Genomic DNA, 22,513 nt, shown 5'->3' with positions numbered 1-22,513 from the left:
TAAGGTAATATGTTATTAAGTTTAATCATCCATTCCTGCAGGCTTCTATTTAATGTGAGCGTGTCTCAGGCTGGCTTGTGTTACTTCAAAAAGAAAAATACTACTAAAAATAGCTGTGAGAAACCCATGTTGCTCTCAGTGTTGTATTCGTGAGAAGCACTGGAAAGAATAAAGCATAATAACATAGGATTTCAAATACACATTGATTAGCACTTTTACTAATGTTGTAATACAAGGAAATTCAACCACCAGAGTCTGTTCTCTAAGCTTGGTCTTCTCCCATAGGTCTACTCTAGCAAAGCACAAACATTTATTTAATTTTGTCTTAAATATTTTTGCTGGATTGAATCCTTCCTCCACAATGTCTCCAACTCTAAAAATGATAAGCAATCTCAGTGGACCTGTGTCATAGCCCAGAGCGCCTATTCCACATGAGTTTGTTTGTTTTAAATTAAACAATATTGTTCATACACTAAAAGGCTTAAAGCTTTACTATCTCTTCTTTCCTCTAGAAGATTTCCTATCATGCACTACTTTCTAGCAGCACTGTTGGCTCCAGGAATGTGCCTTCCATTAATATGTGTGATCCATTTCTTCTCACTTCTTCATGCACTTATTCTTATTCAGACATGTAATTCCACTAATTTCATTAGGATCACTCACCTAGGGTATGTCTACACTACTCCTCGTGAAACGAGGAGTAACGGTAGTTCGGAATAGGAAGCCTAGTCCGAACTACCTAGTCCGTGCCACGTGTAGCCGCGCGGCACGGAGTCCGCACTAGCAGACATTTAAAAATGGCGGCGCCCGGCAAGACGCAAATGAAGCCCGGGAAATTCAAATCCCGGGCTTCATTTGCAACTCCGGTTGCTTACATTACCACCCTAGTTCGAACTAGGGTGGTAGTGTAGACATACCCCTACTCAGCATGAAGAAGGGTGACATAGGTCCTGAATTGATGTTGTGCATTAAAAGGAACCTCAAGGCACAGTGAACAGATGTAATCATATTGCAGGTCTCAAACAGTCTTGCTTGGCTTGTATTTCTTAGCTCAGGAAATTATGTTCTCTCATGCACTGGGCCTGAGACATGTTCATATGGCATTTCTGACACAGCTATTCATATTTTATGCACAAACAATCAACCAATACACATCTACTCGATGAAATGGATGAAATGGAATAGCTAGATACATTTATTGCATTTTATAAATTATTTTATGTGATATAAATTCTTGATCCAGCTAGGTGCATGACTGTTTTTGTTATTTATTTTAATCTCTATTTCATTTTTTTATACAAAATATGTCCCTAAAAATAAAGAGTTAAAGAATGATCACCTTCATTTGCTCTCTGCAATGCCATGTGTCAGAGTGAATCACATGTTAATGTGTAAGCTGCTGGAAAGTGCAATTTTTGGTGCCCTCCTGCAGCTTCCAGCTTTAAGTTAATATTTACGCCAGTGTTTCTCAACCAAGGACTGGTCTTCTGTGTCCTGTCCTAGAATAGAACTGAGAGAATATAGAGGATGGGAGCAACCCAATCCAGCTCTCATTGGCTGACTGGCACTACAGGAATGGCCCGTTACTGAGCTTTGGAGGGTGAAAAAAGGAGACATTGAGAAATCTTACTGGGCAAACAAATGTGAGGGTTTTATTAGGATGTGGGAGTAAGACTAATCCCAGCCACATGGATCCACGATGAGAATGATTATGGAGACATTCTTCCTCTGGTAAAGATGGGCATACTCAGACGTAGGCACAGCAGGCAGCAAGCATGTCCAGCTAGCTCATCTTTTGCTGGGACTTTATCTTGTGCTCACTGAAGCCAACAGTAAAGTTCCCATTGACTTAATGGTTCAGGATCAAGGGTCTAATTTCTAAGTCTTCTGTGTGCCTCTGCTTTGTGCTGGGAAGGGAAGGGAAGGGAAGGGAAGGGAAGGGAAGGGAAGGGAAGGGAAGGGAAGTGTATTGACCTGCTCCTTTCTTTCCAAAATGTTAGCAAGTGAAACCAAAGCGTGGCTGTTGAAGGCACAGGTGCCATGCAGGGAAGAACAATTCACATATTCAGCTGAGAGCAAATCTTCCCTTGACCTTCCATTTTCATTCATGCATGTTCCATTTTACACAGAATAGTCAAAAATGACATATAATTTAGCAGTGTTGTCTTCAAGTCGTCATTGTCAAGTCCAAGTCGAGTCTCAAGTCACTACAGTTCAAGTCTCAAGTCGCGTCTCGAGTCCCTAAAGTCACTTTTGAGTCAAGTCTCAAGTCAAGTCCCAAGTCTTAATTAAAAAATGTCAAGTCACTTTTGTACAAGCCATCAATATCGGCATTTTCAGACAATTTTTTCACCAAGTCGATTTAACAAAATTAGCAAATCTCAAGTCAAGTCTCAAGTCACAATGAACCTGAGTCGAGTCTCAAGTTGAGTCACTTAGGCTACTTAAGTCGGACTCGAGTTCAAGTCATGGGACTCGAGTCAACAACTCTGTAATTTAGTGTGCATTGAAAAGGAAATTATCATCCCAACCATTATCCAACCATCATACAATATTGTGTCCTTAGATCAGGGATGGGAAATCTAGGCTAGTGAGTGGGCTGCATGAGTGGCCTTCCTTCCTCTTAGTGAGTGGCAAGATTGTTGAAACCAAGATAGTCTCCTGGAATATGGTAGTTTTGCTCTATGCACTTGCATACCTAGAGTTGGTGGGGTGTGCCGATTGAACCACAGAAGTGGTTTGATTGGATGCAGTGGAAGCACAGTCAACATTGTGAGCAGTCAGCATGCACCACACTTCACACACCCTCACTTTACATGTGTATCTCTTTAGTAATACAGGCAGGGACAAAAACGATGCAGATGGAAACCAGCAGAATCTAGCCACTGTGCAATGGGCAATGGTCAACAAAATGTCTTGCAGGCCACACATAGAACCCTGGGGGGCTGCAGGTTGCCCACCATGGCCTTAGATGAACCCAATGCCTGTGTCTAGACTGGCAAGTTTTTCCGCAAAATCATTTGCTTTTGCGGAAAATCTTGCCAGCTGTCTACACTGGCCGCTTGAATTTCCGGAAAAGCACTGACGATCTCATGTAAGATCATCAGTGCTTTTCCGGAAATACTATGCTGCTCCCGTTTGGGCAAAAGTCTTTTTCTGAAAGACTTTTGCGCAAAAGGGCCAGTGTTGACAGCACAATACTGGTTTCCGAAAAAAAGCCCCGATCGCGAAAATGGCGATCGGGGCTTTTTTTGCGGAAAACCGTGTCTAGATTGGCCACGGACGCTTTTCCACAAAAAGTGCTTTTGCAGAAAAGCATCCTGCCAATCTAGACGTGGTTTTCCGAAAATGCTTTTAACGGAAAAGTTTTCCGTTAAAAGCATTTTTGGAAAATCATTCCAGTGTAGACATAGCCACCATGTTTAAAAGTAGATAATACGGGGACATGGTGCTATGAATGTAATCACTGATGTAAGGACATTTGCCCAGAGGGCGCATGCATTGGATGGATTTTGTATTCATTTTTGGAAAACTGACTGCTCTTGTTATTCTAGGCAGTAGCAAACGCTGGGCCCAAGAGCAGGTAGCACCTGAGCATCCAAGCCCAGCTAGCCACATCCCAATCTAGCTGTTTCTCAAAGGGGTGAGACTTGTGTCTACTGCTCCTTAGACCTTGTGGTAGAAGGGCACTCTTGGCCCCATTCCCATTTTGTCTTGGGCCCAAAGGGAAGGACCCAATCCAATGTCAGGGTACAGGGAAAGCCTGCTAGAACCCACATGCTTAGCAGCTCCTTTCTGCATTTAGGAGGCAAGACATTTTGGTCCTTCACCTAGTCACTGTTATTCTAATATTGAAAGGAATGCGGGAGGCCGGCAATTCTTTGTTTCCTTCTTCTGGCTGGGTGGAGGGGAGTGGGAGCACCTTTGTAGTTGCTACTCCAGCCTCCTCTCAGCTTGTCTTCAGGGGCCACATGGAGGGGGAACTAGGTATAGTTGCTCCTGTTGTTTTTGTTTCCCCAACTCATTGAGCAAGTTGAGAGAGGGGACCAAGAATACTAAGCTGCCAGTCGCAGCTTGTGTATTGTCCTATCCTTCAGTCCACTCTGCTTGTAGCCCTTCCCCCTTTGGGTACAGAATCCTGGGGTGTCCTGTTTGCTTCAGAAACCTCGCCCCCACCTCCACTTGCTATGCTGCAATAGCATGAACCAGACATCTCCCCCTGAGGAAGGATAGAGTGATCATTTAAAAATGGAAGCAAAGTCATGTGTGATGACACAAGATCTTGAGCATAGGCTAAAGATTCAAAGGACATAGGAGACCAGACAGATCCGATTTAAATGGTATTACACCTACTCGCATTATGTTTGAAGCTGAGTCATGCTTTAGAACAAACATGTTTGGTCTATTGGAAGCTCTGTCTCCTAACATAAGTCATTTAGGCCAACGTTTTCAAAGGGGTGTGTGTGGCTAAAGTTAGATGCCTAAATACATATTTAAGGATTTTAGGGTATATCTACACTGCAGTCAGGAAGGCCATTGCCAGCATAGGTAGACTGGCACTCGTCAGCTCCACTGATGCTAGCATGCTAAAAATAACTATGTAGGCAGGGTTAGCATGGGCAGAGGCTCAGGGGGTCCAGGCAGGCTTGAACTCAGGATAATCTAGCTGCTGTTGGGTGACTCTTGCCATATTGCTTAGTCTCTCTACACATTAATTCTCCATCTGTAAAATGGGGGAAATGGCTCACCTGTAACTCACAGGGCTGTTGTGAGAATAAACACATACATGATTTTCAGGGGATAGTCGAGTTAATCTGTACAGGATAAACTTAAAAAACAACACATGGTCTGGTAGCACTTTATAGACTAACAAAACATATAGGCTACATCTACACTGGCATGATTTTCCGAAAATGCTTTTAACAGAAAACTTTTCCGTTAAAAGCATTTTTGGAAAAGCACGTCTAGATTGGCAGGATGCTTTTCCGCAAAAGCACTTTTTGTGGAAAAGCGTCCGTGGCCAATCTAGACGCGGTTTTCCGCAAAAAAGTCCCGATCGCCATTTTCTGTGATGTACTGTGCTGTCTACACTGGCCCTTTTGCACAAAAGTCTTTCGGAAAAAGACTTTTGCCCTAACGGGAGCAGCATAGTATTTCCGGAAAAGCACTGACAATCTTACATGAGATCATCAGCGCTTTTCCGAAAATTCAAGCGGCCAGTGTAGACAGCTGGCAAGTTTTTCCGCAAAAGCAGATAATTTTGCGGAAAAACTTGCCAGTCTAGACACAGCCATAGATGGTATCATGTATATCTATGAGCTCATGATACCATCTACATGTTTTGTTAGTCTATAAAGTGCTACCAGACCATTTGTTGTTTTTTAAGTTTACCACATACAGGATTGTGAGGGGCTCACATAGTATGGTGAGAGATCACATAAGTGCTTTAGATCATTCTCAGAAGTTCTGGGCAACCACAACTTCCACTGATTCCAATGCTGCGGTCTCTATTTTTAATAGCGTGGCAGATCTGAAATCAGTAAAGATCTTTGTGAAGCTGACCTGGATGTTAAGGATTGGTTGCAGCCTGTTCTCCTCTTAGCGCTTTGCGTGAAAGCTCATATCCAAGAAACATGGCTGCACTCATTGGAAATCCTCGCACTGCATTGACCGTGATGCCCCTCACAAAGACCTGTCCAGAAGAGAAAAATATTACAACAAAGGAACAGATCAGACATTTTTATGAAGAAGGAAACACTGAGCTCTAGTGAAAATGTCAATAACTAAACATTGTAAACTGTGATCTGCTCAGAGCCAGAGGAGAGAACATAACTCACGACACATTACTGCCTTAGCTGCTATGCTCATATCTGAGCATTTTCTATTTGAGCACCAGTGTGTCAAAAAACAATAGCAAGATACTAGTTTCAAGGGGATGCATAGATACTCTTTTTTTTTGTGTGTGTGGTTAAGTACAATGCCCTCCAAGCAAATAGCAGCAGCACTGAGAAGCAGGAGAAGCCTCTCAGAATTTTCTTTTCCTGTTGTGGGTAAAAATTGGGCTATTTTGTGTTTATATCTTTGTGACCAGAAAACAGGAAATCAATCTTCTTCTTAATCTCCCCTTTCTTATCTATCTCTCCCTTCCTCTCTTGCAGGTGCATTGACAGGGGCATTGAATGAGCTAAGAAAACAAAAGGCAAGATGACAGGGCCTCTTGCCTTTGCAAATGAAGTGCTCAAACTTTATGGGTGAGGTCTTCCATTGCACCAGAGCTCTGCGTGAGACACCTGGGAAAGGAGGAGACGAGGTGTTAACTATCTGGGCTCACTCTCTGCTGCAAGCTGAGGAAGACATAAGTATCTTCTTCCCAGGATAGGGGACCAAAATCAATCGTTTTAAAAATTCTTCAGTCTTTACAAAGGCAAACTTACAAAAGATGGGACTTCCCGCCCTGAGACTCTCCTCACCCCCCAACCCTCATTCTCTCACCCTCCTGCCCCCAGCCTCCTGCATTGCTCCCACATCCCCAAGGCCCTCCTCTGACCCCACACTGCCAGCTTCCTGTCCAGAAGGACCTGGGCAATGTCAGGTAAGTCTGCAAGTACATTGATATTTGACCATCAGGGTAGCCAGGGTAAGGTCATAAGGACAAATGCTGCCCTTATTTCTGTCATTATCCAAAGACTGTTTCATATGGCTACTTGCTGTGTATTTCTTCATGCTCCTGACTCCCCTTTGTCCTATGAGTGAGAATAAAAGGTGGCAACAGCCTTCGTTTGGGAAAAGGGTCAGACTATGACCTTTTGTGGCTGTCAGTAAGATCTACTATCATGTTGCCAAAAGACGGCAAATATTTAATGGGTGACAATCCCAAATTTGTCAGTTATTTTCCTGTTTATAATTGGTTAGTTTCCTCTCAGAACCTGGAATTTAGCTTTCTCTAGTTAGCTATAAATGTTTTGGGGGAAGGCATAAGATGCACAGCACATTTAAGTGTCAGAAACAACAGCACAATGTTTAGTCCCCGTCAGTTTAAAATACAATAAACCCACAGCGCTTGATTCTCTGCCATTCTGATTTAATAGCATATTACACCCACTTTGCCCCTGTGTGAAAGCCCTGTGTCGGGGCTAAAGGGCACCAGAGAAATAGATCCATCAAATCTTATCCACCCATTACCAAATACATAATAAGTTTAGGTGAAATTTGGCCCCAGTGAAGTTAAAAGCACTGCTCCCTTTGACTTTAATGGGGCCAGTATTTAACTTTCTATGTTTTACCGAAAATAGTCATGACAAGTACCACCTCAGTCTGAATTAAACCCATTTATTTCAGTGGGACTTCCCATGGAGTAAAATGTTAGTCCAAATGTATAGGAGAACCTGATCTTATATCATTTAAATCTTTATTTCTTTAGAACATATTACTGCCATCAATTTTATGGCTTATAATTAAATGTACTGACATTAGTGATCTATTGTCTACCTACAGCTTGGATAATAACAGCTATTAAATTTTTCACTAAAGATTAATGCCACTTACTTTTAAGCCTTCACTATGGTAGCTCTGGGAGATACAATCAATGACTCCTTTGTATTTGTTTAAATAAACCCCATCGGCTTGAAGTCGACTTTTCACAACATCCATCGGTGTAGCAGTCCCCCAGGAAATTGCTCCTAGAAATAAGGAAAAGAAAATTCCTTCCTTTGTGCTGCACTGATTATACGTGGAGATATATGGGTAATAATATACTATCACTAGTGCATGCCTATTCACAGTCTTCCTTAGTCCCAGTCTGCTACACCCACTAATTCACCCAGCACCTATTGCATCCAGTCGGTGGTACTTTGAAAAAAGATGAATGCATGGGAATGATAGTGTAAAGTAGCATTTTTGACATCAACGTGGCACTTCTGGGGGTAATGCACCAAATTTCTGGACAAATTGTTTGCAGAACTGGTTGTCTGTGTGACACTGGGAAGGAGTAATCAATCAGTCAATTACAGGCAGATCAGAAGAATCCCTGTGTGCATAGATACTGGTGCAGTACCCATGACTAAGACTTGAGAAAATATCATTTAGTACAAGTTTGTGAAGAAAAGCTTTTCCTCCCACCCCCAAATTTCTCAGCTCTACAATCTACAGGTTGAACCTCTGTAATCTGGCCTTCCCTAGTCTGGCAACACCTCTGGTCTGGCATCGTCAGAGACCGCATGCAAGCATTCCTATGGACAATCTAGCGGGCTCAGGCCAGGAGTATTGGTAGACTAGATGCTAGTGGCTGGGAAAAAGTGGGGCAGCTAAGTGGATAGGGGAAAGAATTGCCCTGGGCCAGCATTGCTCTCTCCTGATCTGGCAAATTGCCTGGTTCGGGGTTGGTCAGGTGCCAATGGTGCCAGACCAGGGAGGTTCAACCTATACAAAAATATACCCCATTTCTAAGTATGTTGCTAATAGGAGCAATTTTAAACTAACTTTGGAATTGGTGGGTTATTTTGAGAAAGAGGGTACTGAGTGAAGAAGGCTTGAGGTGCTTTTTTAATCACATGGGAATACACTGAATCTGATTCCTATTGAACACTCTGCAATCAGATGGGCTGTTTTTCCTTGTTGCAAATGCCAGTGGCAGTTATATCTCTTATGACTGACATCTTCCAGTTACTCAGGATCTTATTCAAGTATAGAAAACATAGTCCTATATTTGCTCCCTTTTTCCTCCGGAATGTAATGCTTCCATGCTGAGAGAGTTAATCCTTTGAGAAAGTCTCATGCATATTGATTCAGTATTATAATTAAATCTGTGGCCTTTCCTGCCAGTCACTGTGTTTGATTGGGCTGTACGGGAAAGACAGACTGAAGAAGCATGCTGTGAGCCATGCCAGTGTCCTGACATACTAGAGAATTTGTTCAGATCAATCAGTGTTCTGTCTGTTTGCAAGTGACACAGAGCCAGTGTGTTGTAATCATTACCCAGGCTAATAAGTAACTGTCTTCAGTTTGGATCTAGAGATTTAGGAATTGTAAATAAACCATTAGCTGGTTTAAGGGCAAGTTTGTACATACAAATGTATATTTTGGCCAGTATAAACAGAGAAAGCAGGCTTCAACTTCCAGCACTGAGACAAGATTAATGTTGTCTGTCTTGATTTTATGGCTTCTGCTGTGGATGAATGTTTATCCTTATGAGGTACATACAAGGTAACATACTGCCTTGGAGGCTTATGGATCATTCAAAAAGTTGAAAGGCCACTGAAGTCCACAGGAGCCTTTCCAATGGTTTCAATGGGCTTTGGACCAAGCCCTTATTAAGAAGAAAATAAACATGTGAGGCCCAGTCTTGCAAGTAGTTATACAGGTGCCTAACTTCACTCACATGAGCAATTCCACTGTATACATATAGACTGTCCACCGATGTGAAATCCTGGCCCCATTGAAGCCAATAGCAAAATTCCAGTTGACCTCAAAGGGGTCATGATTTCATCCTTAGTTCACTGCCTCTAAAGGAAACCCTTAATGGCAATTCCACTGACATCAACAACAATAGGCAAGATTTACACTGATGTAAGTGAAAAGAAAAGAAGGCCATAAAACAGGGACATTTTACGATTCGGATTGATTTTTGCAGATTATCTAATATATAGGTACATATATTGTGCCTGATACAGAAAGACTAAACACAATAAAGAAATCTTACCCTGACAATAAAATTAGTGGTTTGCTTATTCTGCGTTTCACTGCTTTGGGGTATGGCTGGGATCTGATTAATACCTACTACTGTGACTACTATAACATTTCTGACATTTAGACTAAGCTACATGGTAATTTGTTTCCCAACCTTATGAAATAGAAATAACCATACCTGCTATACCTCCTGCCATCCACACAGAAGAGGGAGTAGGAGATATGGCTCCCTCAGGGGTAATCCATTCACAGAGAAATGCATAAGGGATGAAGTATAGGCAATACCCAGGAACATCCCTCAGAAGCATTGCGCCGGCACCTCGATACATTCCTGCTAAGCCCTCCTGCCGTAGGATTGAACTAACACAGTGAATTGGGCCTCTGTATGCAGGAAACCCAATTACCCTGTGCTTTAAGTTTATGTTTGCTGCGAAAACAGATACAAATCATTTTAACAACTATACATACTTTGGGTGTTCTCATATTTTAGCTTAACTTCCCTAATGAAGTTGCTCCTTTTTAAATTAAGCCCTGGTAGACCTTTCCTCTTTATAATTTAAGTGAAATGTAAAAACACTCAGTGGGTAAAATTTTTAAAAGTGCCTAAGTGACTTAGGAACCTAAGTCATATGTTCAAAAGAGGCTTAGATTTTCAGGGCCAGATTTCAAATGTATTTTGACACCTAAAGATGCAGACAGACATCTAGTAGACTTTTCAAAAACCACTCCGCACATTAGGTACCTATGTACCATTGACTTCAACCCCAGTTGGCACCTACTAACATCTTTAGGCACCTAAATCTGGTTGTGAGACACAGGCAATTTTGAGACCAAAATAACTTTAGCACTTTTTATTCATTTTTTATTAAAACAAACATGTAAACTTATTGTATTTTATACAATAGAGCTAATTACATTTCAAAAGCCGCATAATATTTTAAGAACAAGATAGTTATTAAAGAAGCTGACAAAAGCCAGCAAATCCTAAGAAGAAGAGGGTATTACCCTCATTTTTTGTGTATGTTTTTCATGAAGTATTTCCCCTCAAAAACAGAAATCTGTGCTGTCCTTTGAAATCAGCAAATATAAATCACATCGAATTGCTTCCCAAAGAAATGGGCTCATTATTATGTTGGCCTAGGCTAACCTGTGCCTGCCTGTTGATGTCCTGCTTTGGGTGAAGTTTCCACCTGGTAGAAATGTATATTCACTTTGAAATTTGTGGCTACAGCTATCCAGGCAACTATTTTTCAGGGTTTTTTGATCATCATTCATTCCACTTGTATGAAATAAACAGAAATTGTCACAATACCAGATCTCTCTCACATTCAAACCCTTTGTGGATAAACATTAGAAATCAATTCCACAAGCAGTGGTACAAAGTTATAGATGCATCTTATCTGATATATATATATGTATATATAGAATCCTAGAACTGGAAGGAACCTTGAGAGGTCATCAAGTCCAGTCCCATGCACTCATGGCAAGATCAAGCACCATCTCTACCAGGCCTGGGAAAAATACAGCACATGGGCTGGATTTGGTCCACCACGCCACTGGATCTGGCCTGTGGATGCTGCAGGGAGCCCCAGGCAGGCTCACCCCTTGCCTTGCTCCACCCACACGCCGCTCAGAAAAGCGTCTGTGGGGCAATTTCTCTTTAACAACTGTGAACCCCAGAGGGGAGGGGGGAAGGCTTCAGTTGCTATCCCCACCCCTAGCACAATTCATTTGCCAATTTCTGGCCAGAAACTGGCCAATGGGGGCTGCCTGTTTGAATAACAGGCAGTCCCAAAGCACCACACCTCCTCTCCTCCAGAGATCATAGTTATTCACAGAGCACATGGCTGCAGACTGTGCAGGAGTGAGACAGGCAGGGAGCCTGCTTCAGAAATGTGCTGAACTTCTGGTTAAGCATCACCCAGGTAAGTCTCCTGGCCAGCCTCTCCCTCCCCTAACCCTCTCTTCCCCTCCACTACTCCACATACCCAAACCCATCTGCCCCCTTCTGCAACCATATCTCTTCCCAGATCTGGCACCTAGTCCCCTGCCCCAGATCACTATCCCCTCCTGCCCTTGCTCACAACCCAATCACCTGTATTTCCTCCTGTACCCTATTTCCCTGCTCTAGATCACAACCCATCCCCATGCACCTCAGTCCAGTGTCCCATGTCACAACTGCCTCCTTCACCCAAACTCCCTTCCAGACCCCACACTCCCTCCTGCATCCCAATCCCTTATCCCAAGCTGCTTTCTGCACCCAACCTCCATCCCAGACCCCACATCTCCTCCATTAATATCACGGAAGAGTGCAGCCCTTGACCACTTTCCAAATTCTTGGAGTGGCCCTCCCCCATCAAAAATTATTGCCCATCTCTGATCTAGACCATCCCTGACAGGTGTTTGTTTAACCTGTTCTTTAAAAACTCCAATCTAGGCAATTAAAAAAAAACCCTTCTTGTCAGGATGGTTAAGTCCTGAAATAATGTCCAAGCTAAACTTGCCTTGCTGCAATTTAAGCCCATTGCTTCTTGTCCTATCATCAGAGGTTAAGGAGAATAATTTTTCTCCTTCTTCCTTGTAACACCCTTTAGGTTCTTGAAAGCTGTTACCATGTCTCCTCTCAGTCTTCTCTTTTCTAGACTATGGAACCCAATTATTTCAATCCTCCCTCATAGGTAATGTTTTCTAGATTTTTAAATAATGTTTGGTGCTCTTCTCTGAACCTTCTCCAGTTTGTCCACATATTTCCTGAAATGTGGTGCCCAGAACTGGACACAGTACTCCAGCTGAGGCCTAATCAGCACAGAGTAGAGCGGAAGAATGACTTCTCGTGTCTTGCTTACAACACTCCTGTTAATACATCCCAGAATTATGTTAACTTTTTTATTTTTTGGAACAGTGTCACACTGTTGACTCATATTTAGCTTGCAGTTCACTGTAACTCCTACATTACTTTCTGCCATACTTCTTCTTAGAAAGTCATTTCCCATTCTGTATGGATGAAACTGATTGTTCCTTCTTAAGTGTACTTTGTATTTGTCCTTGTTGAATTTCATCCTATTTACCTCAGTCCATTTCTCCAGTTTGTCCAGGTCATTCTGAATCATAATGCTACTTTACAAAGCACTTGCAACCCCTCCCAGCATGATATCCTGTGAAAACTTTCTAAGCTCTATGCCAAGGGTGGGGAACGTAAGGCCTGGGGGCTGGAAGTGGCCCCCAGCTTGCCTGGATCTGGCCATAAAAGCTCAGGATTCCTCCACTAGGGAGCCTGAGCTGATGCTCCAGTCCTTCTGCCACCCTACAATGGGGCTCACAACATTTCCTAGCCTGGATACTCCAAGGATCTGGTGTGTGAGGAGAATGTAGGATGAGACTTTCTCCTTCTCCGTTGGGGGCCACATCAATGAAGGTTTGAAGGTTTTATTTTGTTTTGTTTTGCTTCTCACTTGTGTGCAGCCTCCAACTGATTTTTCTGTGGGTCAGCAGCCCCCAACCAAAAAAGGGTCCTCACCCCTGCTCTATGCCATTAACTAAATCATTGATTAAGGTATTGAAAAGAACCGGTTCCAAAACAGATCCCTGTGGAACCCTGCTTGTTATGCCCTTTCAGCATGACTGCAAACCACTGATAACTCTCTGGGAATGGTTATTCAACCAGTTTTGTACCCACCTTATAGTAGCCCCATCTAGGTTGTATTTCCCTAATTTATTAATGAGAAGGTCATGCAAGACTGTATCAAATGCTTTCCTAAATCTAGATATGCCACATCTACTGCTTCCCCCATCTCTGTAAGGCTTGTTATCCTATCCAAGGAAACTATCTGGTAGGTTTGACATGATTTGTTCTTTACAAATCCATGCTGACTTACTTATGACTTTATTCTCTTCTAAATGTTTGCAAATAGATTCCTTAATGATTTGCTCTATTATCTTTCTGGTACAGAAGTTAAATCAGCTGATCTGTAGTTTCCTGGGGTGTCCTTATTTCCCTTTTCATAGATGGGCACTATATTTGCCCTTTTCCAGTCTTCTGTATTCTCTCTTGACTTGGAGTTGGGAGAGACTTCCATGATTTTTCAAAGATAATACCGTATTCTGTTAGAATACATTCATAGTTCCTCTCTTTCATATGTACTTTGTATTTCACTGAGATACAGTAAAACCTCAGAGTTATGAACACCTCAGGATTCGAGGTTTTTCTAACTCTGAACAAAACCTTATGGTTGGTCTTTCAAAAGTTAATAAGTGATCGTTAACTTAATATAGCTTTGAAACTTTACAATGCAGAAGAAAAATGTGGCTTTTAACCATCTTGATTTAAGTGAAACACACACAAAAACAGTTCCTTTACCTTGTCAATGTTTTAATTTTTCCTTAATTTTTATAATAGTTTACATTTAACACAATATTTTACTCTGCTGCCTGTTTGGGTACTTCTGATTCAAGATGTGGCGTATGCTTGACTGGTCGTTTTATAACTGGTGTTCATTTCTCTGAAGTTCTACTGCATATATACTCGCTCTTGCTCTCTCACGTACACACATGCAAATGACATATATATACATATCAAAGAGACTGTGAAAAACTTATATGAAAGGAGCAGCAAAATATACAAATTTTAGTAGGACACTCATATGTGGCCTTGGAGTTCAGAACTCACCACTTATCATAATCAAAATCATTGGCAGACATGACAGCTTTTCGGGACCTCAGGTGACACTTTTATTTTCAGTCTCAGCGTTAATGGTGATTCCAAATCTCTTCATTGCAACAAATATATTAGGCCAAATTCTGACGTGTTTCAAAGTTGTAATCGAGCAACAGAGTCATTGATATCATTGTAGTTACTCTCTATATACACTGGGGTCAGAGAAATCAAACTTTGATTCAGCTAATCTCTCATCTTTAGTGTCCAATCTTCTAGTACATCTGAACCTGAAATTTTTGCAAAGAAAATTTGCATCCAGGCAAATAGACTTACTGCTAGTTGTGGGCTTTTTTCAAGTATTTCTATAGGCTCAGCAAGAAGGCAAAGCTATTGCCTGTTCTTCACATGCTCATTTGGGACCTTTTTCTTTTCATTTTCTACAGTATGTCAGTCCTAGACTGTCTCTCAACACATTTGTCATGGCTTCTGGTCTGCAGAAAAATTCCACCCCGTAGCCATCTTGCTGTCAAGATACTCTGCCTGATTTCAGTTCAGCTTCTCCCTTGCTGAATGCCTTCTCATGAGGACTAGGAATGGTCTTAAGTACTGCCCTAAACATTGCTCATAGTTTATGCTCTTAGACATTTATAGGTGTATCAAATCCCTCCTTACTTGTGTGGACCTTCTCTGAGCTGCTTCTTGCTTGTCAAAATCATTCTGCAACACCCAGAAAGCAATGCAATGGAATTATGCCAATTTACACGAGCAAGGGATCTGGCTCAAGAGTCTAGGTGGAACTGTTCCAGATCCAGAAGGAGGAGGGCTCCTTTTGGCTGGCACTTTGCCTTTCAGAGCCGGAATTCAGTGCTAACCAAATTTAACATCAGGAAGCGGCTTTAAAAGAATTCTGGTCTTAGAATTAAAACAATGTTTCAATGATTCCATGTATTCAAAGGCATAAAGACATTTTGACCAATAGTTACCTTTATATAAGAACCTGAAGCCTGAAAGCAGATTCCTGATGTAAATTCAAACTTGCCCTTTAGAACACTTAGTTCACTAAGATAGCCCATTGGTCATTTGCCTCAGCTGCATACCTGAGCAAACATATCCCAGTACCGTACAGTTCCACTACCTCTTTGAGAGATGACAAACCTGATCTCACAAACAAATGTGGGCTCGAAACCCAAAATTTTCATACTGTTCACCTTCCAGAAAAAAAGCATCAGGCTGCATTTTCAAGCTTCCCATGCATTAACAATCTACGTAATCTCGCCTGTGCTTTGTTAGAGCCAATGGACCATATTTTCATTTGTTAGATCTGGGGAAAACTTTTTCTCTTTATAAAATGTGACATTTTGGATCGACTGAAACTATTCATAAATTTGGGTCAATGTTGGTGAATTGGTCCAGGTTTTTTTGGGGGGGGAGAGAGCAATTTAAAAATGTTTCAACTTTTCCTTTCATTCTGGAATTTCCTTCAATCGTATTTAAAAAAACTAAAAATTTCAAACTCAAAATTAACCTTTTTCTATATGAATTTTCAACAAAATTTTGAAACATTTTCAGGGTGACCCAAAATGATTTTTTGGGGGCGGGGAGAAATTGGCCATAGAACTGAAATATGGGTCATTTGTACAGGTTTATTATTTACAATAAATCTCTTATATCACTCTGGGTATGTCTACACTACCCTCCTAATTCGAACTAGCGGGGTAATGTAGGCATACCGCACTTGCAAATGAAGCCCGGGATTTGAATTTCCCGGGCTTCATTTGCATGAAGCCGGCCAGCGCCATTTTTAAATGCCGGCGGTTCGAACCCCGTGCCGCGCGGCTACACACGGCACGGAGTAGCTAGTTCGGATTAGGTTTTGGATTCGATCATTCCACGAGGAGTACAGCTAGTTCGGATTAAGAAGCCACGGGGTTTGAACCGCCGGCATTTAAAAATGGCGCCGTCTGGCTTCATGCAAATGAAGCCCGGGAAATTCAAATCCCGGGCTTCATTTGCAAGTACGGTATGCCTACATTACCCTCCTAGTTTGAATTAGGAGGGTAGTGTAGACATACCCTCTGAAAGTATGAAGAAATCTACATGAGAACTGGGCCTTAAGTGATACTTTGGCAGGGGTTTTCAAATTACATTTCATTTGCTTTTTCATCAAATAATACAATGAAAGAGTCAAACAACACTCATGCAATTATATTGCACTGCCATTGGTACTATGATTCCTAAGAACCAACGGCAGCATTGATAAAGCCATTACAATTCCTTTGGTGAGAATCGACCACTAACAGGTCCAATCATGTCTAGTCCTGTGGCACCTTAGAGAATAACAATAATATATATAAAATCATGAGCTTTCATGAGTAAAACCCACTTCCTCAGATGAGCTGGTCTATATAGAACAATGAATTATGGAAAGTAGGTAGCTGCTTTTCAAAGTCAAATCATTCAGAATCTTGGCAGTGCTGAAGTCAATGGAAAGCCATCAATGAACTATAGATCAGGCCCCTAAGCAATGTATTTCTATGGTGATTTTATTTCTCATCAAAAAACACAACAAGACATTCCTTTTTAACCTAAAAATCTTCATTCAGTGTTGTCTGTAACTGCCTGCAGTGATGGAAAGCTTCTGACTCTTGAAGGAATGAAGAGAGGTAAGAATCATATTTATGAATCAGGTATAACCATCAATGCTTAGGCTTAGTGAAGGTTTTCAGGACCAGGAATGTCATTAACACCACCTTCGGTTTTGAGAACTATTTGGAAAAAGTGTCTTCACAGAAAGAGCTGAGGGGAGGAACTGGGTCTTTGTTTCATATTGGAGAGGGATGACAGGTAAAAATGTGCAGTACTCCACTGATGGGCAAGTGGGCGATTTTGTTTCCCCCTCCTCTCCCCCCCCCCCCCCCCCCCCCCCCCCCCCAAGATAAGCTGTTTACAGATAAGCTGAGCATCTTTTATGGTCATGATGACAAATTGGCACACTATTTTGCTTGTGAAAATTGTGTATAATGTTATATATTATAGAATGCCAGAAATGGCATGAGACTGAGATAACAATCTATGGGTAGACGAATCAAATCTTCAAAGAGCATCCTATCTTGAAATAAAAAAGCGTGAAACCAAAGGAATGGAAATAGTCATAGAATTGCTAGTAACCACTATAATCTGAAGAAGCAATGAATCTAGGTTCATCAGTCTCTTAAGGCAGCAAGCAAATTTTAGTCTCATTACTTTCCTCACACAAGAAAAACTGTCACTAATATTCTTGGCAAGCGGCAAGATTCAGCAAATACATATTCATTTTTTTTTATTCCATATTGTTCTATATAGGCTTCTGTAAGAGACCTTATGGGATGAAAATGCCCATAAATTAGACTTTATCTCACAGTCTCAGCTGCATTATACAATGCGTTCTGTGTAGCACACCTAGATGGAAAATATAGTCATCTTCAATAGTGTAGATCTTAACGATAAACGGTGGCCATAAGCCAAATAATGTAGCTCATCATAAGAGATTTTTCAGACAAAATTGCAATTGAAGCTTCAGTAAAGACTATAGCAGATATTCACATTGTCAACCGCCTGTTGGGTCACTGCTCCACAAATAAATAAATAAAATCAGACAACTACTGAAAACACCTCTGCCTTAGGTGTCTGTGCCTTTAGTGCATTGTCTAAAAGACGGTTGAGAACCTCTCTTTGAAGGCCTGGATGGTGCTATTGCTGCAAATTAAAAGTTTTCTGGATTCACTGCATTCTGTGAGGATTTTACGGTATAACATTTAGTTTAAGGAACACAGGCCTGATTCGCTCTTGCCTAGTAGTTTGCATGGTCATTTACACTGGTGCAAAGTGGTCATATAACACACCCATTGGTGTTAGGGCCTGATTCAAAGTCCACTGAAAGTGATAGGAGTCTTTTTATTGGTTTCAATGGCGTTTTGATCAGGCTCTGGGATATTGGCAAAATCTAATTGATAATGTTTTTCCATAAGTATCAATGAGCAAAATGGATGTAAGATGGCGGAGAATCCAGCTGTGAAAACCCTTGTCTTCTTACCTTTAGCAAATGTCTGTGTCTGCATCTGTAGTCTTATCTTTATCAGGTCCACAGGACTACCAATTCCTACTGAGACAACCCCTGCTACCATGCTGGCAGCAAGCAAGTCCGAGAATGCTGGGGCATGGTTAGAATCTCCATAGCGCTGTTGGCTAATAAACCTTTTAGTGTTGCTGAAGACACCAAATGTCACCGAGCTGTAGACAGCAATGCTGGCCAATGGGAAAGACATTCCTTTAAAGAATCCAGCAACCTAACAGTGAAATGAATCAAGAGTTAAGGGTGATGTATCAATTTGATTATTTTTCCTGCTGGGTTACACTTTGCAGTAAACCTTAGAATTCCACGATCTCTACTATACTTGACTTTTCATATTTCAGTCCAGTTACCCAGAAATTATGTCTTCTTTTGTTCAGTGTGGGAAATTGATCACTGAATACCTCTCTTGTCATTTTTAACATCTTTGATTCTTTCATAGAGCTAACTGGATTTAAAATGTGATATCTTACGTACCTTTCTTAACAATTCTTTATGTAATGACATGTCATATCAGGCTGGAGACAGATAGATAGAGAGACAGACAGAGAGACAGACAGATAGATCCCAGCCCAATGCATGTATTGTCATAAATTATACAGGTGGAAAATTTTCCTATTTTACCTAAGCTGGGCTCACTAAGTGGATTAGACAGCACACACAGCAACATAACAACCAGGAAACCTTGTTTCTAATAATCGCTTGGCTTTTTGTTTAATGGCAGTTTTGTCTAAGTAAGGAATACAGGATCAGACCATAAGTGTCCTAAACATGACATGCTTATTACCCAAGTTCTGTACTGCTTTATACCCATGCCTTTCCATTCACTTCCATATTGTCACATGGGGAATAAATCAACACAGAACTTGGCCCCAAATTACCTTCAGCTGGCCTGGCTGGCTGTTCTAATGATGCAGAATCTGAACATAGGGGCAAAACATCTCAGGGCTCATCTCCAGGGTGCAGTAATGCACATGAGGGTGATGTGATTCTAATGCACACCAATGTGTTGCATGCGAAGTCACTCATGTAGACTATTGGCACAAACTAGAAAATTCCTATTGTACATTAAACCTCCTATTGTTTAAAGCTGTACTGGGGAACTTTTAGTGCATTCAGGCAGGTCTGTATGGGCCAGTGACTATGCAACATGTTGGTGCACATTAGAATTCATGCCTCACTGAGGCACATTACCTCATTTGGAGGCAAGGCAATCAATTCAGGAAGAACTTTGGGATTCGTAGTGGGAACAACAAGAAAGGAGCTTAGTTTGCTCCCCTTGAAGTCCAAAGAAACTTTGTGAGTAAGGTCAGTAGAAGCAGGATTGGGCATAAAGCTTGGAAATGACAAGCTATTTCATGAGTCATATTCAACTTGTGCACTTCCTAAATTCAGGCTCCAGGCTGGGCTTATGTCTGAAGAGGTTGTTCTGCCTCCTACTCACAAGCAGGTTTCATGCAATGTATGTATCTGTTGGGGGTGAGGATTATTCTGCTAAAAACAGTGTTTCAGACATAAAAAGGAGACTGAAAATCACACACACACCTATACTCCTGCCCACTCAAAGGAGCCAAAAATCTATAGTCACTCCCTTGAGGACTGTCTTTCTTAGGGTTGCCAGATGGTTTACCCAAAAATACTGAACACCCTCCCCCCCCCAAAAAAAAACACAGGGGAAAAAATTCTGTGGAGGGGGAAAAAAGGGAGAGAACAAAGTTGCTGAGCAAAAAAAAAAAAAAAAAAAACCCAAAACAAAACAGTTATTAAGCAAAAAACCAAAAAACATTAAAACAGCTTTAAGTGCCTGCAGAGTCAGAATAGGGATAGCAAGACAGGAGTAATTGAGTACTAAGACCCAGGGAAGGCTTCAGTTCTTTAGGCTTCTTGCAGGTGGCCATTTTGTTTTCTTCATGGAGCCAGAATGCAGATTCCCTGTGGAACCAGGTAAGGCCAGGGGGACCCGGGGGCTGGTCCCAGTTGCTGAGTATGTAGGGTTGTTGGGTGTCTGCTATTTTTGCCTTCTGGCTGGGAAAAAAACAGAAAATACTGGACAGTTTAGGCATCCAGTATTTTCTGAATATTTTTTACCAGATAGAAGGCGAAAATACCGGACTATTTAGGTCAATACCAGACACTTGGCAGCCCTAGTTCCTTCTCAGAGGACCAGATTCACTTGGAGGAGGGCAAGTACTTGCAGTTCTCCACAAAATGCCTTTGAATGCCATTGCACTGAGTGCACACTGTTTTGGAATCTCTTTGAATCTCTTTTTTATTTTCTCTGCTGGCATGGTATAGACAAACCAAGCTACTTACACTTTCATTTCTGTACACGGTAAGGATACAATTAAGAGTATTTCCATATCCTTGTCCAGCTTGTAGACGAGCCTGCAAATTGTATTTACAAAATGTAATTGACACAATGCATGTTCATTTCAGTGGAAGCACATGCTACACAAACAAAGCACATTTGGATCTGACAGCAAATTATGGCTTTGCTCCTGGGACATATGGGACAATAAGCAGCAGTTCAGTTTGCACAGTGCCAGCGGCAGATCCAGAGAGAACCCCAGACCTCCAGGGCTCTTTCCTTCATCTGGAATCCAGATCAAGTTGGTTTGAAATGTGGAAAGGCAAGGCCTCCCAACCCGACATAGAATCATTGGCACAAGTGTTATGCAGAATAATATCATTTGCCAATGATATTATTAGCCACCAAGGAATGCAGTGGATTCTCTGTCTGTAATCATCATTAGATAACTTTCCAAAAGATAAACTCTACAACCACCTAGAAGTTATAGTTTTTATGCAGGAATCGGTGGCCAAAATCTCCTGTGTTATGCAGAAGGTCAGACTATACCAAAATGGTTCCTTCTGGCTTCAAATTCTATTAATCTATTTTAGGTAGAAGCTTGATTGTGATTTCAAGCCCTTTGTTATCAGACCTTATGAAGTCTAGCAGGTAATTCATTCTTTTACCGTGGGTTCCTCTTTTCCTTTAAGTTCGTTAATATACCAGAAAGACACCTTTAGCATCAGGAAAATTCACCCTCGCCTGCAAAGCCCACATAAATAGCAGGAGAAGATAATGAGAGACCCAATGGCCTGCAGCCTATTCTCTCACAGCTGGTGGACTTGATTCAGAACTCACCTGTAGTTTATGCAAGATGTGCAGAGTACCCTTTTACCCATTCCTTAACTGCCCATCCCTGCACATCAAACCTGCAGTAGTTTTGCTGTGCTAGGTGCCTTTCATGCACTGACAATGCAATTTCATGCTAAATGTCTAAATATTAAAAGGAGCCAAGGCAATCATTGCAAGACCTAGAAATATTTAACTTCTAATGCAAAAACGTGCTTCATACATTGTTCCAAAACAAGAGTATGTGTCTTTGGAAATAAATATTTAAAGATTTTCTATAAGGGCCAAGAACAGTAATAAAACCCAGCATATTAACCAAGACAAACCCTGTATTACCTAATAGATGTTTCACCTCTCACATACAGGCAGTCCCCGGGTTACGTACAAGATAGGGACTGTAGGTTTGTTCTTAAATTGAATTTGTATGTAAGTAGGAACTGGTACATATTGTAGGGGAAATTCTAGCCAAACATTTCTCCAGAGCTCAGTTTTATTCTCCCACACCTCACTTCCCTCAGTCCTTTATTCTCAAGCTGAGGTATCTGCTGAGAAAAGCCGCTCCGCGTCTCCCTGGTCTGCTGGGGGGAAGCAGCTAGTGCGGGGTTGCCTCACCCCGTTTATAAGTAGGGATCCGATGTAAGTCGGATCCATGTAACCCGGGGACTGCCTGTATATAACTCATCCATCAAGATGCTTTCATGTATTTAATAGAAAAAAAGTCATTGCAATCAACTGACAAATTTTCTTAGCTTGCAGGTTTATTTTAGGGGAAATTCAATTCTTCTTTTATATCCTAATATCAAAAGCACTGCCCTCCTTTCTCCCTTGGTGGATGCAGAATGACAACAGTCTTTAGAATGGACACATCAGTGGGTGGTTTGGTATGCTAGCTCTGAATGACAGAACCCAGACAGTTTCCAAAGTGTTC

At 41.5% G+C, this 22,513-nt stretch overlaps 1 protein-coding gene across 11 annotated transcripts in view; it reads right to left on the bottom strand.

Annotated features, from left to right (window-relative positions):
- Positions 1–22,513, bottom strand: part of SLC25A48 (solute carrier family 25 member 48) — a 53,008-nt gene that overhangs the window by 5,293 nt on the left and 25,202 nt on the right. For 4 of the 11 annotated variants that reach the window (XM_025181205.2, XM_075900426.1, XM_075900425.1 and 1 more), the window contains 5 exons: positions 20,789–20,831; positions 18,411–18,663; positions 9,863–10,111; positions 7,546–7,679; positions 5,563–5,692 (listed from right to left, as the gene is read on the bottom strand). In XM_025181205.2, the coding sequence (XP_025036990.2) occupies positions 5,570–5,692; positions 7,546–7,679; positions 9,863–10,111; positions 18,411–18,663; positions 20,789–20,806 (777 nt within the window). In that variant the 5' untranslated portion in view covers positions 20,807–20,831 and the 3' untranslated portion in view covers positions 5,563–5,569. Of the gene's footprint in view, positions 1–1,177; positions 5,693–7,545; positions 7,680–9,862; positions 10,112–18,410; positions 18,664–20,759; positions 20,832–21,594; positions 21,680–22,513 lie in introns of those variants that run through there. The other 7 variants (XM_075900428.1, XM_075900430.1, XM_075900429.1 and 4 more) reach the window with 4 other exon arrangements.

Source organism: Pelodiscus sinensis, chromosome 17, assembly GCF_049634645.1.
Source record: "Pelodiscus sinensis isolate JC-2024 chromosome 17, ASM4963464v1, whole genome shotgun sequence".
Lineage (NCBI taxonomy): Eukaryota > Metazoa > Chordata > Testudines > Trionychidae > Pelodiscus > Pelodiscus sinensis.
This window is presented reverse-complemented; position numbering and strand designations above follow the sequence as displayed.